General features: G+C 39.0%; 1 protein-coding gene across 1 annotated transcript in view; it reads right to left on the reverse strand.

Moving 5' to 3' along the window:
- CSMD1 (CUB and Sushi multiple domains 1) overlaps positions 1-27,211 on the reverse strand; it is a 2,014,689-nt gene that overhangs the window by 196,186 nt on the left and 1,791,292 nt on the right. The window contains exon 37 of the mRNA XM_043893675.1: positions 22,709-22,813. Coding sequence (XP_043749610.1) covers positions 22,709-22,813 — 105 coding nt within the window. The remainder of the gene's footprint in view (positions 1-22,708; positions 22,814-27,211) is intronic.

A 27,211-nucleotide genomic window follows, 5' to 3' on the forward strand; every position in this document is an offset into this window, starting at 1 on the left:
TATGCAGGTCAGGAAGCAACAGTTAGAACTGGACATGGAACAACAGACTGGTTCCAAATAGGAAAAGGAGTACGTCAAGGCTGTATATTGTCACCCTGCTTATTTAACTTATATGCAGTGTACATCATGAGAAATGCTGGGCTGGAAGAAGCACAAGCTGGAATCAAGATTGCCAGGAGAAAATATCAATTACCTCAGATATGCAGATGACAGCACCCTATGGCAGAAAGTGAAGAGGAACTAAAAAGCCTCTTGATGAAAGTGAAAGAGGAGAGTGAAAAAGTTGGCTTAAAGCTTAACACTCAGAAAACTAAGATCATGGCATCTGGTCTCATCACCTCATGGGAAATAGATGGGGAGACAGTGGATACAGTGTCAGACTTTATTTTTTTGGGCTCCAAAATCACTGCAGATGGTGACTGCAGCCATGAAATTAAAAGATGCCTACTCCTTGGAAGGAAAGTTATGACCAACCTAGATAGCATATTCAGAGAAGGCAATGACACCCCACTCCAGTACTCTTGCCTAGAAAATCCCATGGACAGAGGAGCCTGGTAGGCTGCAGTCCATGGGGTTGCAAAGAGTCGGACATGACTGAGCTGCTTCACTTTCACTTTTCACTTTTATTGGAGAAGGAAATGGCAACCCACTCCAGTGTTCTTGCCTGGAGAATCCCAGGGATGGGGTCGCACAGAGGCGGACACGACTGAAGTGACTTAGCAGTAGCAGAGAGCATAGTAAAAAGCAGAGACATTACTTTGCCAACAAAGGTCTGTCTGGTCAAGGCTATGGTTTTTCCAGTGGTCATGTAGGGATGCGAGAGTTGGACTGTGAAGAAAGCTGAGCGCCGAAAAATTGATGCTTTTGAACTGTGGTGTTGGAGAAGACTCTTGAGAGTCCCTTGGACTGCAAGGAGATCCAACCAGTCCATCCTAAAGGAGATCAGTCCTGGGTGTTCATTGGAAGGACTGATGCTGAAGCTGAAACTCCAACACTATGGCCACCTCATGCGAAGAGCTGACTCATTGGAAAAGACCCTGATGCTGGGAGGGATTGAGGGCAGGAGGAGAAGGGGACGACAGATGGCTGGATGGCATCACCGACTCGATGGGCATGAGTTTGAGTAAACTCCGGGAGTTGGTGACGGACAGGGAGGCCTGGCGTGCTGCGATTCATGGGGTCGCAAAGAGTCGGACACGACTGAGCAACTGAACTGAACTGAACTGAAATTATCTACCTCTCTTTTGTAACTTTAGAACATAAAATGCAACTATTCAGTATATTTAAATTTCACCTTTTTTCTTCCTATCACATATAAGCATGAACTCCTATTGTATGCCATTTATTTTTTATTTGACCCTTAATAGATATTTAAATTAACCCTGGTATAAAATTTCTAACCATAATTTGACATATGAAAAAGATACTTTATGATTCTGAAAACACATGACAAATATGCATTTATTTTTGTCTAGTATTTAGAGCACAGAAGAACTATACAAAATCCATAGAAGAACTATACAGAAAAGATCGTCATGACTCAGACAACCATGATGCTGTGATTACTCACTTAGAGCCAGGCACCCTGGAATGTGAAGTCAAGTGGGCCTTAGAAATTATCACTATGAACAAAGCTAGTGGAGGTGATGGAATTCCAGTTGAGCTATTTCAAATCCTAAAAGATGATGCTGTGAAATTGTGCACTCAATATGCCAGCAAATTTGGAAAACTCAGCAGTGGCCACAAGACTGGAAAAGCTCAGTTTTCATTCCAACCCAAAGAAAGACAATGCCAAAGAATGCTCAAACTACTGCACAATTGCATTCATCTCAAACTCTAACAAAGTAATGTTCAAAATCCTCCAAGCTAGGCTTCAACAGTATGTGAACCATGAACTTCCAGATGTTCAAAGGGGATTTAGAAAAGGAAGACACACCAGATACTGAATTGCCAATATCCAATGTATCAACAAAAAAGAAAGAGAGTTTCAGAGAAACATTGACTTCTGCTTTATTGACTATGTCAAAGTCTCTGACAGTGTGGATCACAACAAACTGTGGAAAATTCTTAAAGAGATGGGAATACCAGACAACCTCACCCGCCTCCTGAGAAATCTGTATGCAGGTCAGGAAGCAACAGTTATAACTGGACATCGAACAATAGACTGGTTTCAAACTAGGAAAGGATCATGTCAAGGCTGTATATTGTCACCCTGCTTATTTAATGTATATGCAGAGAACATCATGTGAAATTCTGGGCTGGATAGATGAAGCACAAGCTGGAACCAAGATTGCTGGGACAAATATCAATAACCTCAGATATGCAGAGGACACCACCCTTATGGCAGAAAGTGAGGAATGAACTAAAGAGCCTCTTGATGAAAGTGAAAGAGGAGAATGAAAAACGTGTTTTAAAACTAAATTCAAAATAAAATGAATCCAGATTGGAAAAGAAATAAAACTCTCACGGTTTGCAGATGACATGATCCCCTACATAGAAAATGCTAAAGACATAATCAGAAAATTATTAGCAGTAATCAATGAATATAGTAAAGTTGCAGGATACAAAATTAGCACACAGAAATCCCTTGCATTCCTATACACTAACAATGAGAAAACAGAAATTAAGGAAACAATTACATTCACCATTGTGACGAAAAGAATAAAATACTTAGGAATAAATCTACCTAAAGAAACACAAGACCTATATATAGAAAACTGTAAAACACTGATGAAAGAAATTAAAGATGACACAAATAGATGGAGAAATATACCATGTTCATGGATCAGAAGAATCAATACAGTGAAAATGAGTATACTACCCAAAGGAATCTATAGATTCAATGCAATCCCTATTAAGCTACCAATGGTATTTTTCAGAGAACTAGAACAAATAATTTCACAATTTGTATGGAATTACAAAAAAACTCGAATAGCCAAAGCAATCTTGAGAAAGAAGAATGAAACTGGAGGAATCAACCTTCCTGACTTCAGACTATACTACAAAGCTACAGTAATCAAGACAGCATGGTACTGGCACAAAGACAGAAATATTGATCAGTGGAACAAAATAGAAAGTCCAGAGATAAACCCACACACCTATGGACACCTTATCTTTGACAAAGGAGGCAAGAATATACAATGGAGAAAAGAATCTCTTTAACAAGTGGTGCTGGCAAAACTGGTCAACCACTTGTAAAGGAATGCAACTAGAACACTTTCTAACACCATACACAAAAGTAAACTCAAAATGGATTGAAGATCTAAACATAAGACCAGAAACTAAAAAACTCCTAGAGGAAAACTTAGGGAAAACACTCTGACATAAATCACAGCAGGATCCTCTATGAACCACCTCCCAGAGTAATGGAAATAAAAGCAAAAATAAACAAATGGGACCTAGTTAAACTTAAAAGCTTTTTGCACAATGAAGGAAACTATAAGCAAGGTGAAAAGACAGCCTTCAGAATGGGAGAAAACAATATCAAATGAAGCAACTGACAAAGAATTAATCTCAAAAATATATAAGCAGCTCCTGCAGCTCAATTCCAGAAAAATAAATGACCCAATCAAAAAATGGGCCAAAGAACTAAACAGACATTTCTCCAAAAAAGACATATAGATGGCTAACAAACACATGAAAAGATGTTCAACATCACTCATTATCAGAGAAATGCAAATCAAAACAACAATGAGGTACCATCTCACGCCAGTCAGAATGGCTGCTATCCAAAAGTCTACAAAAAATAAATGCAGGAGAGGGTGTGGAGAAAAGGGAACCCTCTTAAACTGTTGGTGGGAATGCAAACTAAAACAGCCACTATGGAGAACAGTGTGGAGATTAAAAAACTGGAAATAGAACTGCCATATGACCCAGCAACCCCACTGCTGGGCATACATACTGAGGAAAGCAGAATTGAAAGAGGCACATGTACCCCAGTGTTCATCGCAGCACTGTTTACAATAGCCAGGACATGGAAGCAACCTAGATGTCCATTGGCAGATGAATGGATAAGAAAGCTGTGGTACATATACACAATGGAATATTACTCAGCTATTAAAAAGAATACATTTGAATCAATTCTAATGAGGTGGATGAAATTGGAGCCTATTATACAGAGTGAAATAAATCAGAAAGAAAAACAAAAGTACAGTATAGTAATGCATATATATGGAATTTAGAAAGATGTTAACAATGACCCTATATGTGAGATAGCAAAAGAGACACAGATGTAAAGAACAGACTTTTGGACTCTGTGGGAGAAGGCAAAGGTGGGATGATTTGAGAGAACAGCATCAAAACATGTGTATTACCATATGTGAAATAGATCATGAGTCCAGGTTCGATGCATGAAACAGGGCACTCAGGGCTGGTGCACTGGGATGATCCTGAGGGATGGGATGGGGAGGGCAGTGGGTGAAGGGTTCAGGATGGGGGACACATGTATACCTATGGCTGATTCTTGTCAATGTATGGCAAGAACCACCACAATACTGTAAAGTAATTAGCCTCCAAGTAAAATAAATGAATGAATTAAAAAAAATAAAAACACTCCACATTCAGAAATCTGAGACCATGGCATCCAGTCCCATCACATCATGGCAAATAGATGGGGAAACAATGGAAACAGTGACAGACTTTATTTTTTTGGGCTCCAACATCAGTGCAGATGGTGACTGCAGCCATGAAATGAAAAGATGCTTGCTCCTTGGAAGAAAAGCTATGACCGACCTAGACAGCATATTAAAAAGCAGAGACATTACTTTGCCAACAAAGGTCTGTCTAGTCAAAGCTATGGTTTTTCCAGGAGTCATGTATGGATGTGAGAGCTGGACTATAAAGAAAGCTGAGCACCAAAGAATTGATGTTTTTGAACTGTGGTATTGGAGAAGACTCTTGAGAGTCCCTTGGACTGCAAGGAAATACAACCAGTCCATCCCAAAGGAAATCAGTCCTGAATATTCATTGGAAGGACTGATGCTGAAAGTGAGACTCCAATATTTTGGCCACCTGCTGCAAAGAACTGACTCATTTGAAATGACCCTGATGCTGGGAAAGATCGAAGGTGGGAGGAAAAGGGGACAGCAGAGGATGAGATGGTTCGATGGCATCACCAACTCAATGGACATGAGTTTGAGCAAGCTCTGCGAGTTGGTGATGAACAGGGAAGCCTGGTGTGCTGCAGTCTATGGGGTCACAAAGAGTTGGGCATGACTGAGCAACTGAGTTGACCTGAGCCTTTAGAGCAAGATACACAGGATCTTTGTAGATATAGTTAAAATGAACATATTTTTTTTTCTCAACTTATCATACTCATTGTTTCACCTTGCATTGTGTATGGTTTTCAAACTTCAAAAATAATACGGTATTTTAACAGAACAGCTTAAAGTAATAATGAAGATAATAATCAAAGAAAGAGGAAAGCAGATACAATAGAGCTTGGTACAGTTGTATTATCTGGCACAGCAAAGAGGTTGAAGGATAGATAACGCCGATGTATGAGCCTTTGGTATACAGCAGGTCCTCATAAACCACCTAGGGAATATATAGGTTACTCCTTAATTCTGAAAAGGAAAAGAAATTTTCCAAGCATATTGTTCACTTTAACCAATTAAGCAACATTCTTTTGCATAATACAGAAGTGTTGTTCACAATCTCTGTAAACCCATAATCCAAAAATGGTATTAAACAGCAGACAATGTGCTGTAAAACAGGTGAATAAAGAACTCACAACTTCACTTGAGGAGACCTCTTGGGAGGTTGACAGAAAGGGAAATAAATGTTAAATATCATGATCACATAGACCTAAACCTACATGTGTCACCCGGACACACTCAGGCTTCTATACAACACTACTTAATGTCCAACACATGTTCCTGACAGCAAAGAGTATCTGTAAAGAAAGGGCCTTAATTAAGTAAACAGTATCCAAAGAAAATAAACTACCTGTTTAATTCATTTTCTAAGAAGTTTAGTGTATGTGTAGAGCTAAAAAATATTTTATCTGTAAACTGTGGGCAGGTTCAGTCCACAGAATAAATGCTATTCTATTCCTTCTATTTAACAGATTATAAGATCTGTCTGAAAAACAGACCTTTTCAAAGCATAGGGACTGTATGTCCAGTGTCAAGAAAAGAGATCCCATGAAATTGGGGGGAGTAGAATTTTTAAATGTGACTGAAGTAATCATTAGTTTAAAACACTATTATAACTTTAAATGTTTTATGTAATTGCAATGATCATAACAAAGAAAACATTTATCTAATACACATAAAGAGAAATGAGAAAGAAAATAAAATGTCACTACAAAAAACACCTATGAGACCAAAAAATGGAGTTTAAGAGGAAAATAGAGACTAAAATGCTATAATATACAGAAAACAATTTTTTATCCCCAGTAGTCATGTATGGTTGTGGGAGTTGGACCATCAAAAGGCTGAGTGCTGAATAACTGATGCTTTCGAACTGTGCTGCTGGAGAAGACTGTTGAGAGTCCCTTGGACACCAGGGAGATCAAATCAGTCAATCTTAATGGAAATCAACCCTGAATATTCATTGAAAGGACTGATGCTCAAGCTGAAACTCCAAAACTTTGGCCACTTTATGCTAACAACTGATTCAATTTATCTGTAGAGTCAAAGGTAGGTATCCTTTGTAGATATTCTTATCAAAATCACAAATGGCATTTTGGGCTGAAATAGAAAAAAAATCCTAAATTTCACATGGAATCTCAAGGGACACTAGACAGCCAAAACAACCTTGAGAGAAAACAAACTTGGGGGCCTTGCACTTCCTGATTTCAGAAAATACTTATGAAGCAGCACTCAAATGAGTGTGATACTGGCATTAAGACAGATACATAGACTGATGGAATAGAAGAGAGTGCTAAAAGTAGATTCTTACATATATGGCATATGTAATGATCTTCTACTAGGTGCTAAGATTACATCCTGGAGAGACAAGAGTCTCTCCAACAGATAGTGTTGGAAAAACTGGATAATAAGGTGCAAAAGAATAAAGTTGGAATCTTACATTATATCATGTACCAAAATGAACTCAAAATGAATGACAGATCTAGACATAAGACTTGAAATTCTAAAACTAGAAGAAAACAGGGGGGAAGCTTCTGGACATTAGATTTGGCAATGATTTCTTGAATACAACACAAAAGCACAGGCAACAGAAGCAAAAAGAGACAAATGGGATTACATCAAACTGAAAAACTTCTGAGTATCAAAAGAAACAATCAATAGAGCAAAAGTCAACCTATTCATTGAGATAAAATGTTTGCAAACCATATATCTAATAATGGTTGATACCGAGAGCATGCAAGGAACTTCTACAACAACAAAAAATCCTCATTTAAAAAAATGAACAAAAAACTTGAACAATTATCCAATAATACATGTGTGAGTAACAAGCATATGAAAAGATGCTCAATATCACTAATTATTGGAATAATGCAAACTTAAACCACAATGAGGAATCACCTCACACTCATTAGGATGATTGTTAACAAAATAAAAGGAAAAAACAAGTGCGGGCAAGTTGTAAAGAAACTAGACCCCTTGTGTACTGTCAATCACAACAGGAAATGTTGTAGTGATTATTAAAAACAGTATGGGGTTTTCTTAGGAAACTGAAATATAACTAATGCATGGTCCAGCAACCCCACTTCTAGGTATATAGCGAAAAAAGAGGTGAAGTCAAGAGTACAGTGAGGCACTGTGTTTAAAAAGCAGAGATAGTAAAACCTGAAGAAAATCATGGCTACAGTTCATGAGAATGTCAAGGTTTAGAGGAACTGACATTTAAAAATGAAAAGATAAATAGATGCTCAAATTAGGATTAAAAAAAAAATGCGTTCTTGCTGATTCCATAGCTGTTATGAAGTATTGCAAAATACCATGGTGAACTGTGGTAAAAACCCTCCAGGAAAGGAAATTTTGCTTCATCTGCATTTATTACATGGCACATAAAGAATAGACAACACTGATATAGGAAATTCAACAGTTTAGACAGTGGGAAATAGCTCTGTCTCATTTCACCTTCCAAAACTGCTTTGCTTCTTGACACTTGAAACTTTTCTCATCACCCACTTCATCCACTTATGTGACTGGCATCCACTCCCCTGAGTCTACTGCCTTGATCAAAAGTCTGATAGGACTAAGGCTCTCATAAATGATTAGCTGCTGGCTGGCTAAGTCACAGAGCCACTAGTCATTACTTATTCCATTTCTTCCTTAGTTACCATGAAAAACTTGCGGGACTGGCTGTAGAATAGAGAGTTCTTTCAAGTTTTAACATCCAAAGGATGAATTTGATAGAATAAAGTCATGAATTTTAAGCTAGTGAGAAGACCCCGAAACCAAAGTAATGGTTAGAAAAATGGAATACTCATAATTTTCAAGTGACCACAATTTATCAATAAAGTCATATTTTTTTTTGCATGTGTGACTCTTCTGCAATACGTTCTCTGTAAAAACAAATACTCTCCACACTATGCCATTATTAAGGCATAGAGGATCTAAACATGTATAGATAAAACCACTTCAAAAACTGATCAATACTTTCATGTCATTTTTCTACATTTGGACTCAGAAACCCACTGTGACTCAACAATTTTGCTTATCCATAATATTCATAAACTCAGTTCACCTAAACAATATAGTATTTGATAAAAGTGAACACACTCAGACACTAAATGATCTATAAAATCATAATGAGGGTTATGAGTTTGAGTTCAGTCACTCAATCATGTCCGACTATTTGTGACCCCAGGGAGTGCAGCATGCCTGGAGATTCTCAAACTCATGTCCAACAAGTCATTGATGCCTTCCAACCATCTCATCCTCTTTCGTCTCCTTTTCCTCCTGCCTTCAATCTTTCCCAGCATCAGAGTCTTTTCCAATGAGTCAGTTCTTCGCATCAGGTGGCCAAAGTATTGGAGTCTTAGCTTCAGCATCAGTTCTTCCAATGAATACTCAGGACTGATCTCCTTTAGGACTGACTGGTTTGATCTCCTTGCAGTCCAAGGGACTCTCAAGAGTCTTCTCCAAAACCACAGTTCAAAAGCATCAATTCTTTGGCACTCAGCTATCTTTATGGCCCAACTCTCACATCTATACATGACTCCTGGAAAAACCATAGTTTTGACCAGACAGACGTTTGTTGGCAAAGTAATGTCTCTGCTTTTTAATATGCTGTCTAGGATGGTCCTGATGCTGGGACAGATTGGGGGCAGGAGGAGAAGGGGACGACAGAGGATGAGATGGTTGGATGGCATCACCGACCCAATGAACATGGGTTTGAGTAAACTCCAGGAGCTGGTAATAGACAGGGAGGCCTGGGGTGCTGAGATTCATGGGGTCACAAAGAGTCAGACATGTCTGAGAGACTGAACTGAACTGAGGTTGGTCATAGCTTTTCTTCCAAGGAACAAGTGTCTTTTCATTTCATGGCTTCAGTAATCATGTGCAGTGACTTTGAAGCCCAATAAAGTAAAGTCTGTCACTGTTTCTATTGTTTCTCCATCTATTTGGCATGGAGTGATGGGACCAGATGCCATGATCTTCATTTTTTGAATGTTGAGTTTTAAGCCAACTTTTTCACTTTCCTCTTTCACTTTCATCAAGAGACTCTTTAGTTCTTCTTCACTTTCTGCCCCTAGGGTGGTGGCATCTGTGGATCTGAAGTTATTTTCTCCTGGAAATCTTGATTCCAGCTGTGCTTCATCCATCCAGCCCAGCATTTCGCATGATGTACTCTGCATATAAGTTAAATAAGCAGGGTGACAATATGCAGCCTTAATGTACTCCTTTCCGGATATTGAACTAGTCTGTTGTTTCACGTCCAGTTCTAACTGTTTCTTCTTGACCTGCATACAGATTTCTCAAGAGGCAGGTAAGGTAGTCTGGTATTCCCATCTCTTGAAAAACTTTCCACAGTTTGTTGTGATCTACACAGTCAAAGGCTTTGGAATAATCAATAAAGCAGAGGTTGAGGTTTTACTGGAAATTTTTCTATGATCCAACAGATGTTGGCAATTTGATCTCTGGTTCCTCTGCCTTTTCTAAATCCCCCTTAAACATCTGGAAGCTCATGGTTCATGTGCAACAGATGTTGGCAATTTGATCTCTGGTTCCTCTGCCTTTTCTAAATCCCCCTTAAACATCTGGAAGCTCATGGTTCACGTGTGTTGAAGCCTGGCTTGGAGAATTTTGGAGGGTTGTATCTTTTTGTAAATTGAGCTCTTTGCCATTCTCAAAAAAATGTAGTCACACTATAGTCTTCAACTGCAAATATCTCAATCAGATTTTTTCATACATTTATGTGTAACCCCATACTGCAATTATCAAGGATTATGAGGAAAAATGGAGATGGAAATGGCAACCCATTCCAGCATTCTTGCCTGGGAAATCTGATGGACAGAGGAGTTTGGGGAGCTACAGTCCACGGGGTCACAAGTGTCAGACATGACTGAAGCAACCAAACCACCAAATTGAGAGGAAAAATACTGCTATATATGAGAGGTACATTTGCAACAGTCTCAGATAAGGAAATCAGCAATGCCAACAGCAAGTAATCTACAATTGAGCAAAAAGTAATTAAAAAGGTCCACATGACTTTCATTTGCAAAGTTTATTAGCACCACACTTTTAAATAGTTTTTACTCATAAAATCACAAGATTCAGTAAAAATCAAATGCTTTGAGTATTAATAAAAAATAACCATACAAAATTTATTTGCTTTCTCTATTACTCCTCACTTGAAAATAACTGGATGTACTTTCAGAAATCTGACTATGTGTGGGATGGATGGACCCCATGGAGAAGTCAGTATTTTAAGTCACCACATCTTCGCAAACAGTACTCAGATCAAATACACTTTCAAGGCCAGACCCAAGAGCCTTATTTTGAGCTTGACCCAACTCTGCATCCATCAGCTTCCCTGCCTCCTCTGAGCCAGAGAACTAAACTGACGACTCCTGGGACAATCACGTCTCCTGTGAGGATGCCCGCTCTCCTGTTCCTGTCCAGGTGGGTCTCTACTCAAAAACCTAGCTGATCTGTTTGAAAAATAAGACATTTGAAAAAATGTCACTTCCCTGACAGAAACCATTCAGTGTCTTCCGATTGTTTTCACAACAAAATCCTGGGCTGTGAACACTCTTCAACTAGCTCCCTCTTTCGCTCTTGTTACCTACCTCTCCTTTGATTGTTCCCAAGGCTCCCTCTGCAGTTGACATTTCTTCAGGAGTGTAACAAGTCTTTCTACCTGGGGTGGTCACTGATAGTTTCCTTTGGCCATAATATGTTTCTGTAAGTTTTGTTGTGACTGAATGTTGGGTATTGTCTCATTCTTCCTTCAACAAATATTTTCAGTCTAAGAGCACTGCAGTTATTTTGTACCTAAGAACTCTGTTCATTTGCGTCAAGGTTCTGAACACAATCTACAACCATCACAGTGCTTTCTTGTATATTATGCTCCCACAACTAAATTGTAAGTTCTGCATAAGCTGAGACCATACCTGGTTGCCCCATGACACCATCTACAGAGGTTGGAGGACACAGCAGGCATACATGAGATGCTCCAACAATTGGGGATGAATGCAGTGATACCCACAATTTATTTTAGGGGGACTAGAATAGGGATGGGGGAAAATTATTGCCAAAAGGAGATGGAATCATAGCAAATGTGGACACTCTATGAAAACCATTCAAAACTGAAAACAGTCAAACACAAAAATAGTCTCAAATGAGACACAAGTGAGGGGATGCACCAAATGACAACTTGAGTTCCAAAATCACTGTGGACACTGACAGCAGCCATGAAATTAAAAGATGCTTGCTCCTTGGAAGGAAAGTTATGAAAAACCTACACAGCATATTAAAAAGCAGAGGCATCACTTTGCTGATCACAGTCATGTAGTCAAAGCTGTAGTTTTTCCAGTAGTGATGTACAGCTCTGAAAGTTGGACCATAAAGAAGGCCAAGCACTGAAGAATTGATGCTTTAGAATTGTTGTTCTAGGTAGAAGACTCTTGAGAGACCCTTGGACTGTAAGGAGATCAAACCAGTCAATCTTAAAGGAAATCAGTCCTGAATAGTCATTGCTAGGACTGATGCTGAAGCTGAAGCTCCAACACTTCGGCCACCTTATGCAAAGAGCCGACTCATTGGAAAAGATCCTGATGCTGGGAAAGATTGAGGGCAGGAGGAGAAGGGCGTGACAGAGGATGAGACAGTTATACAGCCTCACTGTTCAGTGGACCTGAGTTTGAGCAAACTCTAGGAAATAGTGAAGGACAAGGAAGCCTGGCATTCTGCATTCTATGGGGTTGTAAAGAGTAAGACATGACTCAGAGACTGAACAACAATAACAATTTGAAACCAAACTCCTTTTCATGTGGGCAACTCTCTGAGTCATGGCCTGAACGAGTAGCAGCAGAATTTGTCTAATGATTGATGATTCTCTCAACAGCAACCAGAGACTAGCTGATAAATACAGAGTTAATGATGAGACCCACCTCTGAAATCAGTGTGGGGACAGTAGTTGGTGGTCAGCAGAGCTTAAGATTAAGCTTCAGTTCTGTACACTTTACCCTTTCCTTCCCAAATCTGTTAATGCCCGAAATTCCAAAGACGTATCCAAGGACAACTGGAAAACTGAATTTCAATCCCTTTATTTTAGAAGACATCCAACTAAAGACCCCAGGGATTAAGTAATTAAATCACATCTTTCATTTAAATGTGATACTTGGTAAAATGCCAAAATATCACTGTTAGTAGGAAAGTTTTAATCAGTTACCAGATTTTTGTGTGTGTTACTTTCAACCTCAAATAAAGTTAGGATTCTCCTATCACCCAACAAAGGTCTGTTACTATTGAATGCCTAAAATAGTCTTGTAAGAGAGACGTCATGTTACCAGAAGGGGCTCTGGAGCTGTCTGGAGTGTTAGATAGAAGTCAGGATATGCAAGACTTCAAACTCACCCATGGTTCCTGGTACAGAGACCATGGTAGGAGATAAAGAAGACATGAATTGTCAATTGGTGCTAATGATATCAATTTTAATAGAAGGCAGGAGTTGAGAGGGTCTCAGAATATATGGATCAACAAATGATTGACATATAGTTAAATACAAAAATGGGCTTAAACTGATACGATTAAGATCACCTTATTACAGGACTGAATGGGCATGGCTTACTGGACGCCCACTCTGGTGGAGGTACAGAGCTGTCACCTCTGGGTGCACAGAATGAAATACTCATAAACGCACCCCAGGACATATGAGGTGTCGTCTTGCACAATGTGTCATTGGACTGGGATGTTTATTTACACTCACTATTCAAGTTGAGAAACCTTATTAGTATTATTAACATAGTATTCACAAGTGCCACTAAAACATGTATTATTATAATCAGCTAAACCCCAAAACAAAATTTTTGGTGATAAAATAAAATTTTAAAATGTATTAATATTAATAATTTGCATGTATATGTGAGGGTCACTGTTATCATAGAGGGCTACTTCAAGCTGTCAATATTTAACTATTTCTCTTGTACTTTTCATTTCTAAAACTTAAGGTATTTTCCAGAATTTTAATCCTCATTAGATACTTCCTTTTGAGTGACAGTTTTGAAATGAGTTCACAAAGGAAATGAATGTACTACTTACTTGATCACTACAAACAAACAGGGGGAAAGTATTTTAAAAGAAGACGTGTTAAAAATATTAAAAAAAAAAAGAACACATGTTATAAACATAACTTTAGTGATAATATTTTGTTGACCCAGAAATCAATGCAGTTTACTGTATGGCAACCCACTCCAGTATTCTTGCCTGGAGAATCCCATGGACAGAAAAGCCTGGCGGGTGACAGCCCACAAGGTCACAAAGAGTTGGACATGACTGAAGTGACTTAGCACACACAGTACAGTATACTGTGTTCTCACCAGTAGATCAAAAATTGATACCTTAGTTGTCATGTAAAGTTCACTCTTGGATTTTCTAGAGAATCTTTTTTTGAAGACAACTTCAGTTGTAAACTATAAGTGCTTTATAGAATATACAACAAAGAAGGAACTTATCTCTTTTAATTACTGTTTCTTTATTAAAAGATAATTAAATTCTACTTCCTCTTTTGCTTTTATTGCCATAAATCTGAAGCTAAATTTAGTACCTAACAATAGCAATTATTTTAAATCTCAGTGGCTAATATATTTATATGTTTCTCTTTAGTTTGGTTGTCTTTTACAAATTTTCTTTTAAAAATTTCTTTGTTGTACACGTACATATTTTTATCTTAAGTTGTACCCAATAACTAAAGGACAGACAGATTATCTTTTTATAAAAATCTTGACAGTCTTACTTCTCATTCATCTAGGTATGTATACTTTGAGTGAGATGTTATAAGATCATGATATATAATATTAGTTTTCACTATATACATAACTACCAATTATATAAATACACATGAGAAGGACTTAATCATGCATAATACATTTTGAAGTTGTACCTCAAAGAATACTACTATATTATAGTTAGTTCTAGGTCAATTTTTAATTGAGAAAAAAATTTGTCTGAAATATTATAGCAAAATATTTTATATTTATTTTATAATCATCATTTTAACTAATAACCATTAATACCCTTAACTTGGAAGCATGCCAAAATGTGAAAAAAATCTCCATTTGACTCTACCTTGTTAAAGATAAGCATTCATTTCAAACAAAGAAGGAGTCGTTATACTTACTTTTCTCTGAATTTTTTTTTTCATAATAACTACAAATCACTAATTCCAAACTCCTATCTTTTTTCAGAATAAATGTGCTACTACAATACTACTGTCTCTTTTTCTCTATCACATGAGGCTTAGATGTTCCAGGGTCTGACCCATCTGTATACTGTCCTGTAACAAAGGGCCAGAGTCTGAGACATGGGAAGTTAGCTTCCACATCAGAGCACGCCCTCTGCTGGGCTTCTGTTTAGAGAAGAATAGCTAACTTTTCGGCTCTGCAGGACATTTGAAATTCATACTGCACAGTAGCTTCTCTATTTCACTCGCTTTCCAGGGGTCAAGTGTCATATCTCATAGACTCCAAAAATATTTTGTTAACTCCAATGGATTTCCCAATAGTGAACAGGAGTGGAAGAAGGTCTCTTGAGAAAGATAGTACATAAAATAAAGAAATTATTATGAAAATAATTCAGAAATAGAATTATTTTGGTGCTGTTTAGACAGTGCCACATATTATCACTAAATAGGCTTGAATAATTGCAGTGGCCCCTCACTGGAGGTCAAATACACTCAATGGGTTTATGACATTAACTTGGCGTAGATGCCACTAGATGAAGTCTTGTATGGTTCCCTGTGGACCCAGAAATTATCTTCCAACTTAGCAAGATAGAGTGGTGAGTAAGCTCAGTCACAGTACTGGGTCTAACTTAATAAACAAGGTGTTAGTAATATGAAGTATGATCATTAAACAAGCACTGCTGTGTGCACAAATCAGGATAAACAATTTCTAATTCAAGCAATCTTTCAATGGAGAGCAATTTTCAACTAGATAAATTTATTCTAATAATATATTTATAATGTAAATATATATTAAATTTAATTCTATATCATTTATCTATAAATATCTCTGTACTTTTTCACAGTTATGAAGAACTGTGAAACTTTAATAACTTAAAGTTATATGTATTACATGCTTAGTTTATGAGACTGTACAGGAGTGTGTGTGCGTCTTTATGTGACATTCAGTTCAGTTCAGTTCAGTCACTCAGTTGTGTCTGACTCTTTGTGACCCCATGGACCACAACACACCAGACCTCCCTGTCCATCACCAACTCCCGGAGTTTACCAAAACTCATGTCCACTGAGTCGGTGATGCCATCCAACCATCTTATCCTCTGTTGTCCCCTTCTCCTCCTGCCCTCAATCTTTCCCAGGATCAGGGTCTTTGCAAATGAGTCATCTCTTCGCATCAGGTGGCCAAAGTATTGTAATTTCAGTTTTAACATGAATCCTTCCAATGAACACCCAGGACTGATCTCCTTTAGGATGGACTGGTTGGATCTCCTTGCAGTCCAAGGGACTCTCAAGAGTCTTCTCCAACACCACAGTTCAAAAGCATCAATTCTTCGGTGCTCAGCTTTCTTCACAGTCCAACTCTTACATCCATACATGACCACTGGAAAAGCCATAGCCTTAACTATTTGCCATTAGCAGGAATTTTTTGGGTTTTGTTGTTAAACAAGAAAGGATAAAGAATATGTATTAGATAGACAGATTATACTTATAGATAGATGATTTTGTTTAAGACTGGTCATTCTAGAAAAACTTCTTCATGGTCAACCTAAATAAATAATTTTAGTATTCATCTATCCTTGAAGTAGAGCAATTTTAACACCCACAAAAGACTTCCATGTCTACCTAGGATATAGAAATATGTAAAATAAAATCTCAAGTCCACTTTAGCAGTGAGGAAATTTAAACTACAAAATCATAGCCATTGTTGAACTCATTGGGGAGCTGAGGTTTCAGGTACCCAGGTGACATCAGTTCCCAAGGATCAGTGCCTCCAAGGGGAGGCAGGGCACATGAACTGTCACTGTGATGGATCACAGGAGAGAAAGGACTGACTCCCATAGGCAAGGGCAGATTAGCTACCATCTTAGCAATGGCCAGTTCCCAGAATGGGTCTCCAGCTGCTCGGGGTCCCAGATAGAGGAAGGTTCTGCCCTTCCGTCATTGCACCTCTGCTGAGTAATTAAGAGAAACACTGGGGGCCTGGTAAGAGCCTGGAATCAGCCTCTCCCTTACCACCCCTCACTGCTACCAAATATCATTGTTTCTATGGAGAGGGGCATGGAATCTCATGCACTTCCCCGAATTTTTCTCTTTTAGGAAAGAAAGAGTTAAACCACTTTCAGTTGCAAAAACCTGTTCCCTCCAGGGCACAAGAAGAGAGGCACAGTAGCCTGGAGAAAGGTGTATAGAGAAAGTCTACATCTGGGGTGTAGCAGGAGAACCAGTGAGCTTAAGATCCTCTATCAGTACCAAGACCATGATCTTCTGATACTAGGGGGCAGTCAGGAAATTCTCTTCAAATACCAGTCATAGGTAGAAGCTTACAACCTCGGGAGGGTGGGCAAGATTGCTGAGAACACCCCATCCCACCATGCACAGACTCTCAGAGTCTGACTTTGGCTGGGAGAGAACTATCTTGACACCAGTGTAAGCTTAACATGAAGTAACAAGCAACAGCATCTACTACTGGGGAGACACAGAAGTCTGGAAGGATACCATCTCTTTTGAAAAGGCATTCAGGGAAAACTGATAGCTAAGGTTGGATTAATGACTGAGAAAAAGCCTCCAACTAGGACTTGGCAGTTGCAGCTCACCACTGAGGATCTGATGCTCTGAAAGTAACCATAGCAACAACAGAACTCAAACCCATGGCAACTCCTGATTCAACAGGCTAACATAAGTGGTGCCCATTCCTAGCACAAATATTAATAGCATCACTGATGCAATGGACATGTGTTTGAGCAGACTCAAGGAGAGAGTGGAGGACAGAGGAGTCTGTCGTGTTGCAACCCATGGAATCACAACGAGTCAGACATGACTTAGCAACTGAACAATGATAAAGTAGGGTTCTACTTTATTAGAAATAGTGCCCATCTTTAATAAAGTATTTAAGAATAAAACCACTTTGTCTAGAGATAAAGCAGTCAGACTTTGCACAGTCATATAGTGGAATATTGGACAGATATCAAATATAAAAATATGTTAAAACATCTAGTGGACAAGATAGTGTTCATGAAGAGGTGGAGAAATTATGGCAGAGAGACTAATTATAAGAAACTGGCAAGTGGAAATTCAAGGGGGAAAACACAATATCTGAGATGAAGAATTATTTCAGTGGGCTCATTAGCAGACTTAACATAGCCAAGGAAAGACTCAGAGAATCAAAGGTTAATAGTAACTACAAAAACTGGAACACATAGATAGTGTGAATAAAACAGAACTGCATCCAAGAATTGTGATACAATGTCAACATGTCCAACAGACATGTGAATGGAGTTTCCCCCCAAAACAGGAAAAGAGAACGGGGGAAAGAACTATTTGTAATGATAATGGTCAAGACATTTTCATAAATATTATAATGGAAGACATTAAACCTTAGATCCAAGAATGTAAGAGTCACCAAACAGGATGAATATCAAGTGTGCACGCACATGTGCGTGTGCACACACACACCTAGACACACCACAGTCTATCTGATGAAAATAAAAGATATAGAGAGACTTGTAAAGGAAGCCAGAAAATGGACAAATACACAGCCAGAAGAATTACAGCTTACTTCTCATCACAAACTGAGCAATGACAGTGAAGGGGCACATTTTACGTGTGTGTGTGGGCCATGTGCTCAGTCGTGTCTGACTCTGTGTGACCCCGTGGACTGCAGCCCCCCAGGCTCCCCTGTCCATGGATTTTCCCCACAAGAATACTGGAGTGGGTTGCTATTTTCTCCTTCAAGGGATCTTCCTGATGCAGGGATTGAACCTTTGTCTCTTGCACTGGTAGGCAGATTCTTTACCACTTAGCCACCAGGGAAGCCCTGTACTGAAAAAGAACTTCTGACCCAGATTTCCAAACCCAGCCAAAACATCTTTCAAAAAATGAAGGCAAAATGGTGGCTTTTTCAGAAAAACAATAGCTGGGAAAATTCATTGTCAGCAGACCTGCCCTATCAGAAGAATTGAAGGAAGTTCTTTAGACAGAAAAAAATTAAATGGAAACTTGGATTCACCCAAAGAAATAAAGAGCTCCATAGATGCTAAAAATAAGGTAAATATAAAACATTTATTTTCTTATTTTCTTCACTAATGAGGATCAATATTTAAAGCAAAAAAGTAGAAAAATATTTGCAGGTTTTATAATACACAAAAATAAAATGTAAAACAACAATAACATGAAGGATGGATAGAAGAAATTAGAAGTACAAGTTTGTAAGTTTCACTAGACACAAAGTGAAATAACATTATTTGAAAGTAAGATGCGGAGAAGGCAATGGCACCCCACTCCAGTACTCTTGCCTGGAAAATCCCATGGACAGAGGAGCCTGGTGGGCTGCAGTCCGTGGGGTCACAGAGAGTCAGACACGACTGAGCAACTTAGCAGCAGCAGCAGCAACGTAAGATGTGTTATATTAAAGAACATATTTTAAACTTGTCTAGAGAGACCCTTAATGTTTTTTAAGACTTTTCTCTAATAAGACCATAGTGGAGATAAATTGGAACTTAAATAAAAGATTCAATTAAACCAAAAGCTATCAGAAAAAGGGAAAAAATCAATAAAATACAAATAATATCAATAGCAACACTCCATCAGGGTTTGGGTGTTTAATCTTATTTGTCCTCTTCCCACCAAATTGCAAATAAAAGTGTTTGCTTTTTGTTTGAAATATTCCTGTCAGTGTTCATTTGGAATTATGGGCTGTTATGATTAAGAGGGGGCGTCTCTGCTGACTCAGTGGTAAAGAATCCGCCTGCACTTCAGGAGCTGCAGGAGACTTGGGTTCAATCTGTGGGTTGGGAAGATCCCCCAGAGAAGGAAATGGCAACCCACTCCATGATTCTTGCCTGGAGAATCCCATGGAAGAGCCTGGAGGGCTATAGTTCACAGGGTTTCAAAGAGTCGACATGACTAAAGTGACAAGCGCATGTGCACCTAATTAATAGCGACTGGCCTTCACTTTCATGTGAGAAACTCAGACTTCTCAGATGGAAGCAGGGGTGGACTTGCTGTAACAGCTCAGGTTTTAGGATCGGACCAACTGAGTCTCCAGGACTGAGTCCCAAGCCCCTTTCCCTTCCACACACCATTCAGCTCCTAGCGACAGGTGATGGCTCCCTTAGCTCAGAAGGGCGGTCTGTGCGCTCGTTCTGATTGGACAGTTGTGATTCCTGGGCAGGTGCTCATTTGTGATGAAACACATCTGCGTCTACATGTGCTCATTCTGTAAGTCGGCAGCAGTCTGACCCTGACCTGAGCAGGCTGGACGCACGAGGGGCTCTGTTTCTTCTCCTTCAAGGCCTGGTGTTAGCCGTTCAGCCCTGCTGCTGCTGCTGCTAACTCGCTTCAGCTGTGTCCGACTCTGTGCGACCCCATAGACAGCAGCCCACCAGGCTCCCCTGTCCCTGGGATTCTCCAGGCAAGAACACTGGAGTGGGTTGCCTTTTCCTTCTCCAATGCATGAAAGTGAAAAGTGAAAGTGAAGTCACTCAGTCGTGTCCTACTCATAGTGGCCCCATGGACTGCAGCCTACCAAGCTCCTCCGTCCATGGGATTTCCCAGGCAAGAGTACTGGAGTGGGGTGCCATTGCCTTCTCCACGCTCAGTCATGACTGACTCTTAAAGACCCCATGGGCTGTTGCCCACCAGGCTCCTCTGTCCATGGGATTTCCCAGGCAAGAATACTGGGGTGAGTAGCCATGCCCTTCTCCAGGGGGCCTTCCTAACCCAAGTCTCCTGCACTGCAGGCAGATTCTTTACCATCTAAGTCAGAGAAGCCCTTTTAAAACCTAAGCATACCTCAAAAATGGAGTTGTTTTGAGGACAGTTGAATAAATAGCTGTAACATGGTTATGGCAGGACCAGGCACGGAGCTTGTTGCTGTTTTTACTCTTATTTCATGGGTATATATTTTAGTGAAAAATCTGAATTGAAAGGTGTGCAGACTGGAAATACACAATTTAAGGTAGATGTAAAAATATGTTAACGGATATATATAGCTAAGTCCCTTTACTGTCCACCTAAAACTATCACAGCTTTGCTAATCAGCTATATATTCCAGTTTAAAATGTAAAAAAAAATGAAAAAGAAAGGGCCAGAGAGTAAAAAAAAACATGTTAGAAGGTTATGAATATTAGACAATTTTTGATAACTTACTTCAACAATCCTTACACTGTTTGGTGTTCACCTTAATAAGATTAACGCTACAAACACTTTGTATAATCCAAATTTTAAACTGACACAAAGAATTAGAACAGAGAAATAACTACCTCTTAAACACACAGAAGATAATGGCATGATCCTCAGAATACTATTAGTGTCCAAAAACAATGATTCGGTAAAGAAACTCACAGATGAAAACATGGCATTCTGTGTGGCCAAGTAAAAAAACAAATAGATTAAGTAATGAAACAAGGCCTTAGATCCTTGAACAAGATTAATTTCAGTAAGCAATATGTTCAGCTTTCTTTTAATGAATTTAATTGGCTGAGAACAAAATGAAATGCAGGTGATTACTATTAATATATTGTTGGAGCTGAGGTCTGTGTGAGTCATGGATAATATTTCACGGTAATTGTAGACTAATTATTTCAGTAGCACCTCTTTCTATAAGGAGTGAATGAAGAGTCAGAAGCCACAAGATCACTTTGAGAGGAAGAGATGGGCACATTGATCAAATCTAATGCTGCTAAAAATATTAGTGAATTTATTGACACTATCATAAATAAGGTTTATAGTTTCCTATCTACAGATGTTCACCATATGTATCAAAGTAGTGATTTTTCCAGACATATTCTACATAAATAACATCCACAGTATCATTTTACGCAGTCACTAATGCAATCCCGTTCAAATAAATTGGAATAAACTTGCATACAAATGCCGGTAATAAGTAAGGAAATTCAACCGGAATGCAAAACAGCACTGTGGTTTGTGTCTGGTTCAGAATATTTATCATCAGCTGGAAATCTGGCCATTCAAATACATGCACGCATTTACATCCCAACAAACTGTTTATCTCAATTCAAAGGATCACTTATTAAAGCTTATCCATGTATTTGCTTATTTGCAACTGCTTATTAAACGAGATGAATATCAGCATTAAGCATTTTTAGTGCTTGAAAACATGTCCTAAACTAAACTTCACTCTCACTGGAAATTCTGATTTTGCTTTTACAAGGTTTACCTGCATAATCAAACGCCAAAGTGGATTTGTGAATCTGACCTTTGTCATCCCATTTATCAGACTATTAACTCAGTCTCACATCCATTTTTTAAAAGGTTAACATCTCCTTTGCGTTACCTTCTTCCAATTAAAATGAATAATACACAAATGTAGGCACTGAAGGGGCTGCTCTCTGCTGCTCTCATACTAACAGCCTCTGAGACTAGAAACAGAAAGAGCTTATGACCATAATCTATTTGGAAATTAATACTTCTACATTTTTGGATCCTTATCTGAGTATCTTCTACCACTCACAAGAAAAACTAGCAATATTACAAACAGGTATTTTGTACTATTTTTCTTTTTAACACAAATAGCCTGAAAGCAAAGCCAATGTTTTAACTAATTATTCCAGATCCTAACTTCTTCATTTCCCTATAAATTTGTCTTTCACAATATAATTATGTTATACAATATAATATAATAAGATACAGCCCCAATAACAATATATTGTTATAGTAGTGATATAATTATGTAACAAAATATTATATTAATATTTATGTAATAACAATATAGTTCATAGAGATTGGTTTTGTAATACCCAACTACATGGAACTTCTAAACATAACTTTAGAACAAAATTTCACTGTGTAATAAGGGCAGGGATCCACTTCCTCTTTAAGAAAATCACTCAGCGTCACAGGGAAAGCCAGGTGCAGAGACAGGGGAGCTTACTTTTGTACTCCAGGTGGAAGCCAGCAGCGGCCACGCTGATGTCCGACTGGAAGTGCAGGTAGAGCTGGTTGGATGTGCTATTGAGCAGCGCTGGCACCGTGGTACCTGCAGGAAGGGATGCAGGCTGGGCTTTAATATCAGGGATGTGTTCGCTTCTCTCATTATAAAATCAGAAGAATATCACACTAAGTGCTGTAAGTCAGAGAAGGATATATGTGATATCACTTATATATGCAATCTAAAGCATAATACAAATGAATCTAATTACAAAACAGAAACCCACTCACAGATACAGAGAATAGATTCAAGTTTCCCACAGTGGAAAGGGAGGCAGGGAGGGATAAATCAGGAGTTTGAGATTAGCAGATACACATTCACATACAAAACAAACATAACAACAATGATATACTGATATACTGTATAGCACAGGGAACTATATGCAGCAACTTATAATAACCTATGATAGAAAATAACCTGGAAATGTACACATATCTTGTACAGAATCACCTTGCTGTACACTGAAGCAAGCGCCACACTGTAAGTCAGTTATATTTCCACAAAAGAGAAAACCCTGAGGATACTTGTTTCGGTCTACAGATCCCCTTAGCTTGTCTGATCGTCACATATTTAACCCCAGTATTGGCTTTGATCATTACAGTTTGAGCTACTCTCTTTTTCCAGGCATGGTGAGAAGTTCCTTTTCTTTTTTTTACTTTGGGATGGTTTTATTCCTTGCCTCCTGTACAATATTATGGACTCTGTCCATTGCTCTTCAGGCACGCTGTTTACAAGATCCAATCCCTTGAATCTATTCATCATCTCCACTGCATAACATAGAGGATTTGATTTAAGCTATACCTGACTGGCCGAGTGGTTTTCACCACTTTCTTTAGTTTAAGTCTGAATTTAGATATGAGGAGCAGATGGTCTGAGCCACAGTCAGCTCCAGGTCCTGTTTTTGCTGACAGGTTCTCCATTTTCAGCTACAAAGAATGTAATCAATCTGATTTCACTACTGACCATTTGGTGATGTCTATGTGTAAAGCTGTCGCCTGTGTTATTGAAAAAGGGTGTTTGCTATGACCAGTGCATTCTTTTGGCAGAATTCTGTTAGCCTTTGCCCTGCTTCATTTTGTACCCTAAGGTCAAAAATGCCTGTTACTCCAGGTATCTCTTGACTTCCTACTTTTGCATTCTAATCCCCTATGATGAATGGAAAATCATTTTCTGGTATTAGTTTTAGGAGGTTTTCTAGGTCTTCATAAAAACTGATCAATTTCAGCTTCTTTGGCATCAGTGGTTGGGGCATAGACTTGGATTATTGTGATGTTGAATGGTTTGCCTTGGAAATGAACCAAGATCATTCTGTCATTTTTAAAACTGCACCCAAGTATAGCATTTTGCACTCTTTTGTTGATTATGATGACTATTCATTTCTTCTATGGGATTCTTGCCCACAATAGTAGAAATAATAGTCATCTGAATTAAATTCACCCATTTTCATCCATTTCAGTTCACTGATTCCTAAGATGCCCATGCTTACTCTTGCCATCTCCTGCTTGACCATGTCCAATTTACCTTGATTCATGGACCTAACATTCCAGGTTCCTATGCAATACTGTTTGCAGCATCAGATTTTGCTTTTATCACCAAACGTATCCACAACTGAGCATTGTTTCTGCTTTGACCTGGCTTCTTCATTCTTTCTGGAGCTGCTAGTAGATGTTCTCTGCTCTTCCCCCCTCCACCTTTTGACCTGGAGGCTCATCTTTCGGTGTCATATCTTTTTGCCTTTTTATACAGTTCATGTGGTTCTCACAGCTAACATACTAGACTGGTTTGCCATTCCCTCCTCCAGAGGCCTGTAATATTGTACAGGAGGCAGTGGATAAAACCATCCACCAAAAAAGAAATGCAAGAAGGCAAAGTGGTTGTCTGAGGAGGCTTTACAAACAGCAGAGGAAAGAAGATAAGTGAAAGCAAGGGAGAAAGGGAAAGGTATACCCAACTAAATCCAGAGAATAACAAGGAGAGACAAGAAGGCCATCTTCAATGAACAATGCCAAAAAAAAAAAAAAAAAAAGGAAAACAACAGAAAGGGTGAGATTAGAGATCTCTTCTAAAAAGTTGGAAATATCAAAGGAACATTTCATTCAAAGATGGGCACAATAAAGGACAGAAATAGTAAAGACCTAATAGAAGCAGAAGAGATCGAGAAGAGGTGGAAAGAATACACAGAAGAACTGTACAACAAAGATCTTAATGACCCGGATAACCACGATGGTGTTGTCTCTCACTCAGAGCCAGATATTTTGGAGTGTGAAGTGTGGGCCTTAGGAAGCACTGTTGCCAATAAAGGTAGTGAAGGTGATGGAATCTCAGCAGAGTTATTTAAAATCCTAAAAGATGAATCTACAAAAGTGCTCCACTCAGTATGTCAGGAAATTTGGAGGACCCAGCAGTGGCCACAGGACTGGAAAAGGTCAATCCTCATCCCAAATCCCAACAAGGGCAGTATTAAAGAATGTTCAAACCACCAGACAAGTGCACTCACCCCCCATGCTGGTAAGATTATGCTAAAAATCCTCCAAGCTAGGCTTCAGCATTATGTGAACCAAGAACTTCCACATGTTCCAGATGGGTTTAGAAAAGGTAGAAGAACCAGAGATCAAAATGCCAACATTTGCTATATCACAGAGAAAGCAAGGGAATTCCAAAAAAACATCTACCTCTGTTTCATTGACTACACTAAAGCCTTTGTGTGGATCATAACAAACTTTGGAAAACTCTTGGAGAGGGAAATACCAGGCCATGTTATCTGTCTCCTGAGAAACCTGTATGCAGGTCAAAAAGCAACAGAACTGGACATGGAACAATGGATTGGTTCAAAACTGGGTAAGGAGTGCATCAAGGCTGTGTATTGTCACCCAGCTTATTTAACTTAAATATACAGTACATCATGTGAAATGCTGGACTAGATGAAGCACAAGTTGGAATCAAGATTGCAGGGAGAAATATAAAAACCCTCAGATAGTGGATGATACCACTCTAAAGGCAGAAATCGAAGAGGAACTAAACAGCCTCTTGACGCGGGTGAAGGAGGAAAGTGAAAAAGCCGGCTTAGAACTCAATATTAAAAAAAAAGAAAAAAACCACCTAAGATCATGGTATCTAGTCCCATCACTTTATAGCAAATAGACGGGGAAAAGGTGCAATCAATGACAAATTTCATTTTCTTTGACTCTAAAATCACTGCAGATGGTGACTACAGCCATGAAATTAGAAGATGACTCCTTCTTGGCAGGAAGCTATGACAAACCTAAACAAGTGTTTTAAATAGCAAAGACAGCACCGTCAATAAAGTTCCCTATAGTCAAGGCTATGGTCTTTCCAGTAGTCATGTATAAATGTGAGAGCTAGACATAAAGAAGGAAGAGTGCCGAAGAATTGATGCTTTTGAACTGTGGTGTTGGAGAAGACCCTTGAGAGTCCCATGGACTGCAAGGAGATCAAACCAGTCAATCTTAAAGGAAACCAACCCTGAATATTCATTGGAAGGACTGATGCTGAAGCTGAAGCTGCAATACTTTGGCCACCTGATGTGAAGAGCCGATTCACTGGAAAAGACCCTGATGCTGGAAAAGACTGAAGGCAGGAGGGGAAGGGGACAAAAGACAAGATGGTTGGATGGCATCACTGACTCAGTGGACATGAGTTTGAGTGAAGTCCAGGAGATGGTGAAGGACACGGAAGCCTGCCGTGCTGTAGTCCATGGGGTCACAGACAGACACAACTGAGAAACTGAATGACAACAAGAAGAAGCTCCACATTTCATCTGCCCTCCTCAGACAGATGCGGCATGTCTTCACTGTATCAGTGAAGACACACACATTCTTGTACTTTATCATGCATCTGATTATTCACATTGCTTTTTTTTAATCAATGTAACCATTTGCTTTTTTTTCTGACTTGCCATGAACAAAGAAGGGTAAAGCCTCAACATGCAAATCATATCGAAATTGGGGTAACAGATTGTAGATCTGATGTAATATGTTATTCAGAAGAGGTTGTTCTTCTTTATCCCTGTGTGATTCATACTGAATAATGTTCACTCTGAAATCTGCAAGTGATTTTAATGAAACATACATGGAAAGGAAGATGCAGGTTTATTTTACATAATGCTTCCTTTAATGAAAATGTTCTAGCCTGCATTGTAGCAACCGACAAGTAGGGAAACTTAGAGATGCTCAGGACGAGGGTGAAAACAGAGCCATGGGGCTGCCAGGTCCTGAGGAAGAGGAGACGTCCTCCAGCCAGACGTTTAGAATGCATTACCAGGATGCATTATGATATGGGAAAGCAATAAGCTGGCCCAAGTCCCTTGTTACCCAAGGGGTGCATGCTTGATATTCTACTGTATCCAAGTCATCTTCTGAATAAATACACATTTCCTATGTGTGAAGGAGCCATCCCTCAGGTAAAACTCCTCCTCATGGTGCAGGC

This window comes from Cervus elaphus, chromosome 32 (assembly GCF_910594005.1).
Source record: "Cervus elaphus chromosome 32, mCerEla1.1, whole genome shotgun sequence".
Lineage (NCBI taxonomy): Eukaryota > Metazoa > Chordata > Mammalia > Artiodactyla > Cervidae > Cervus > Cervus elaphus.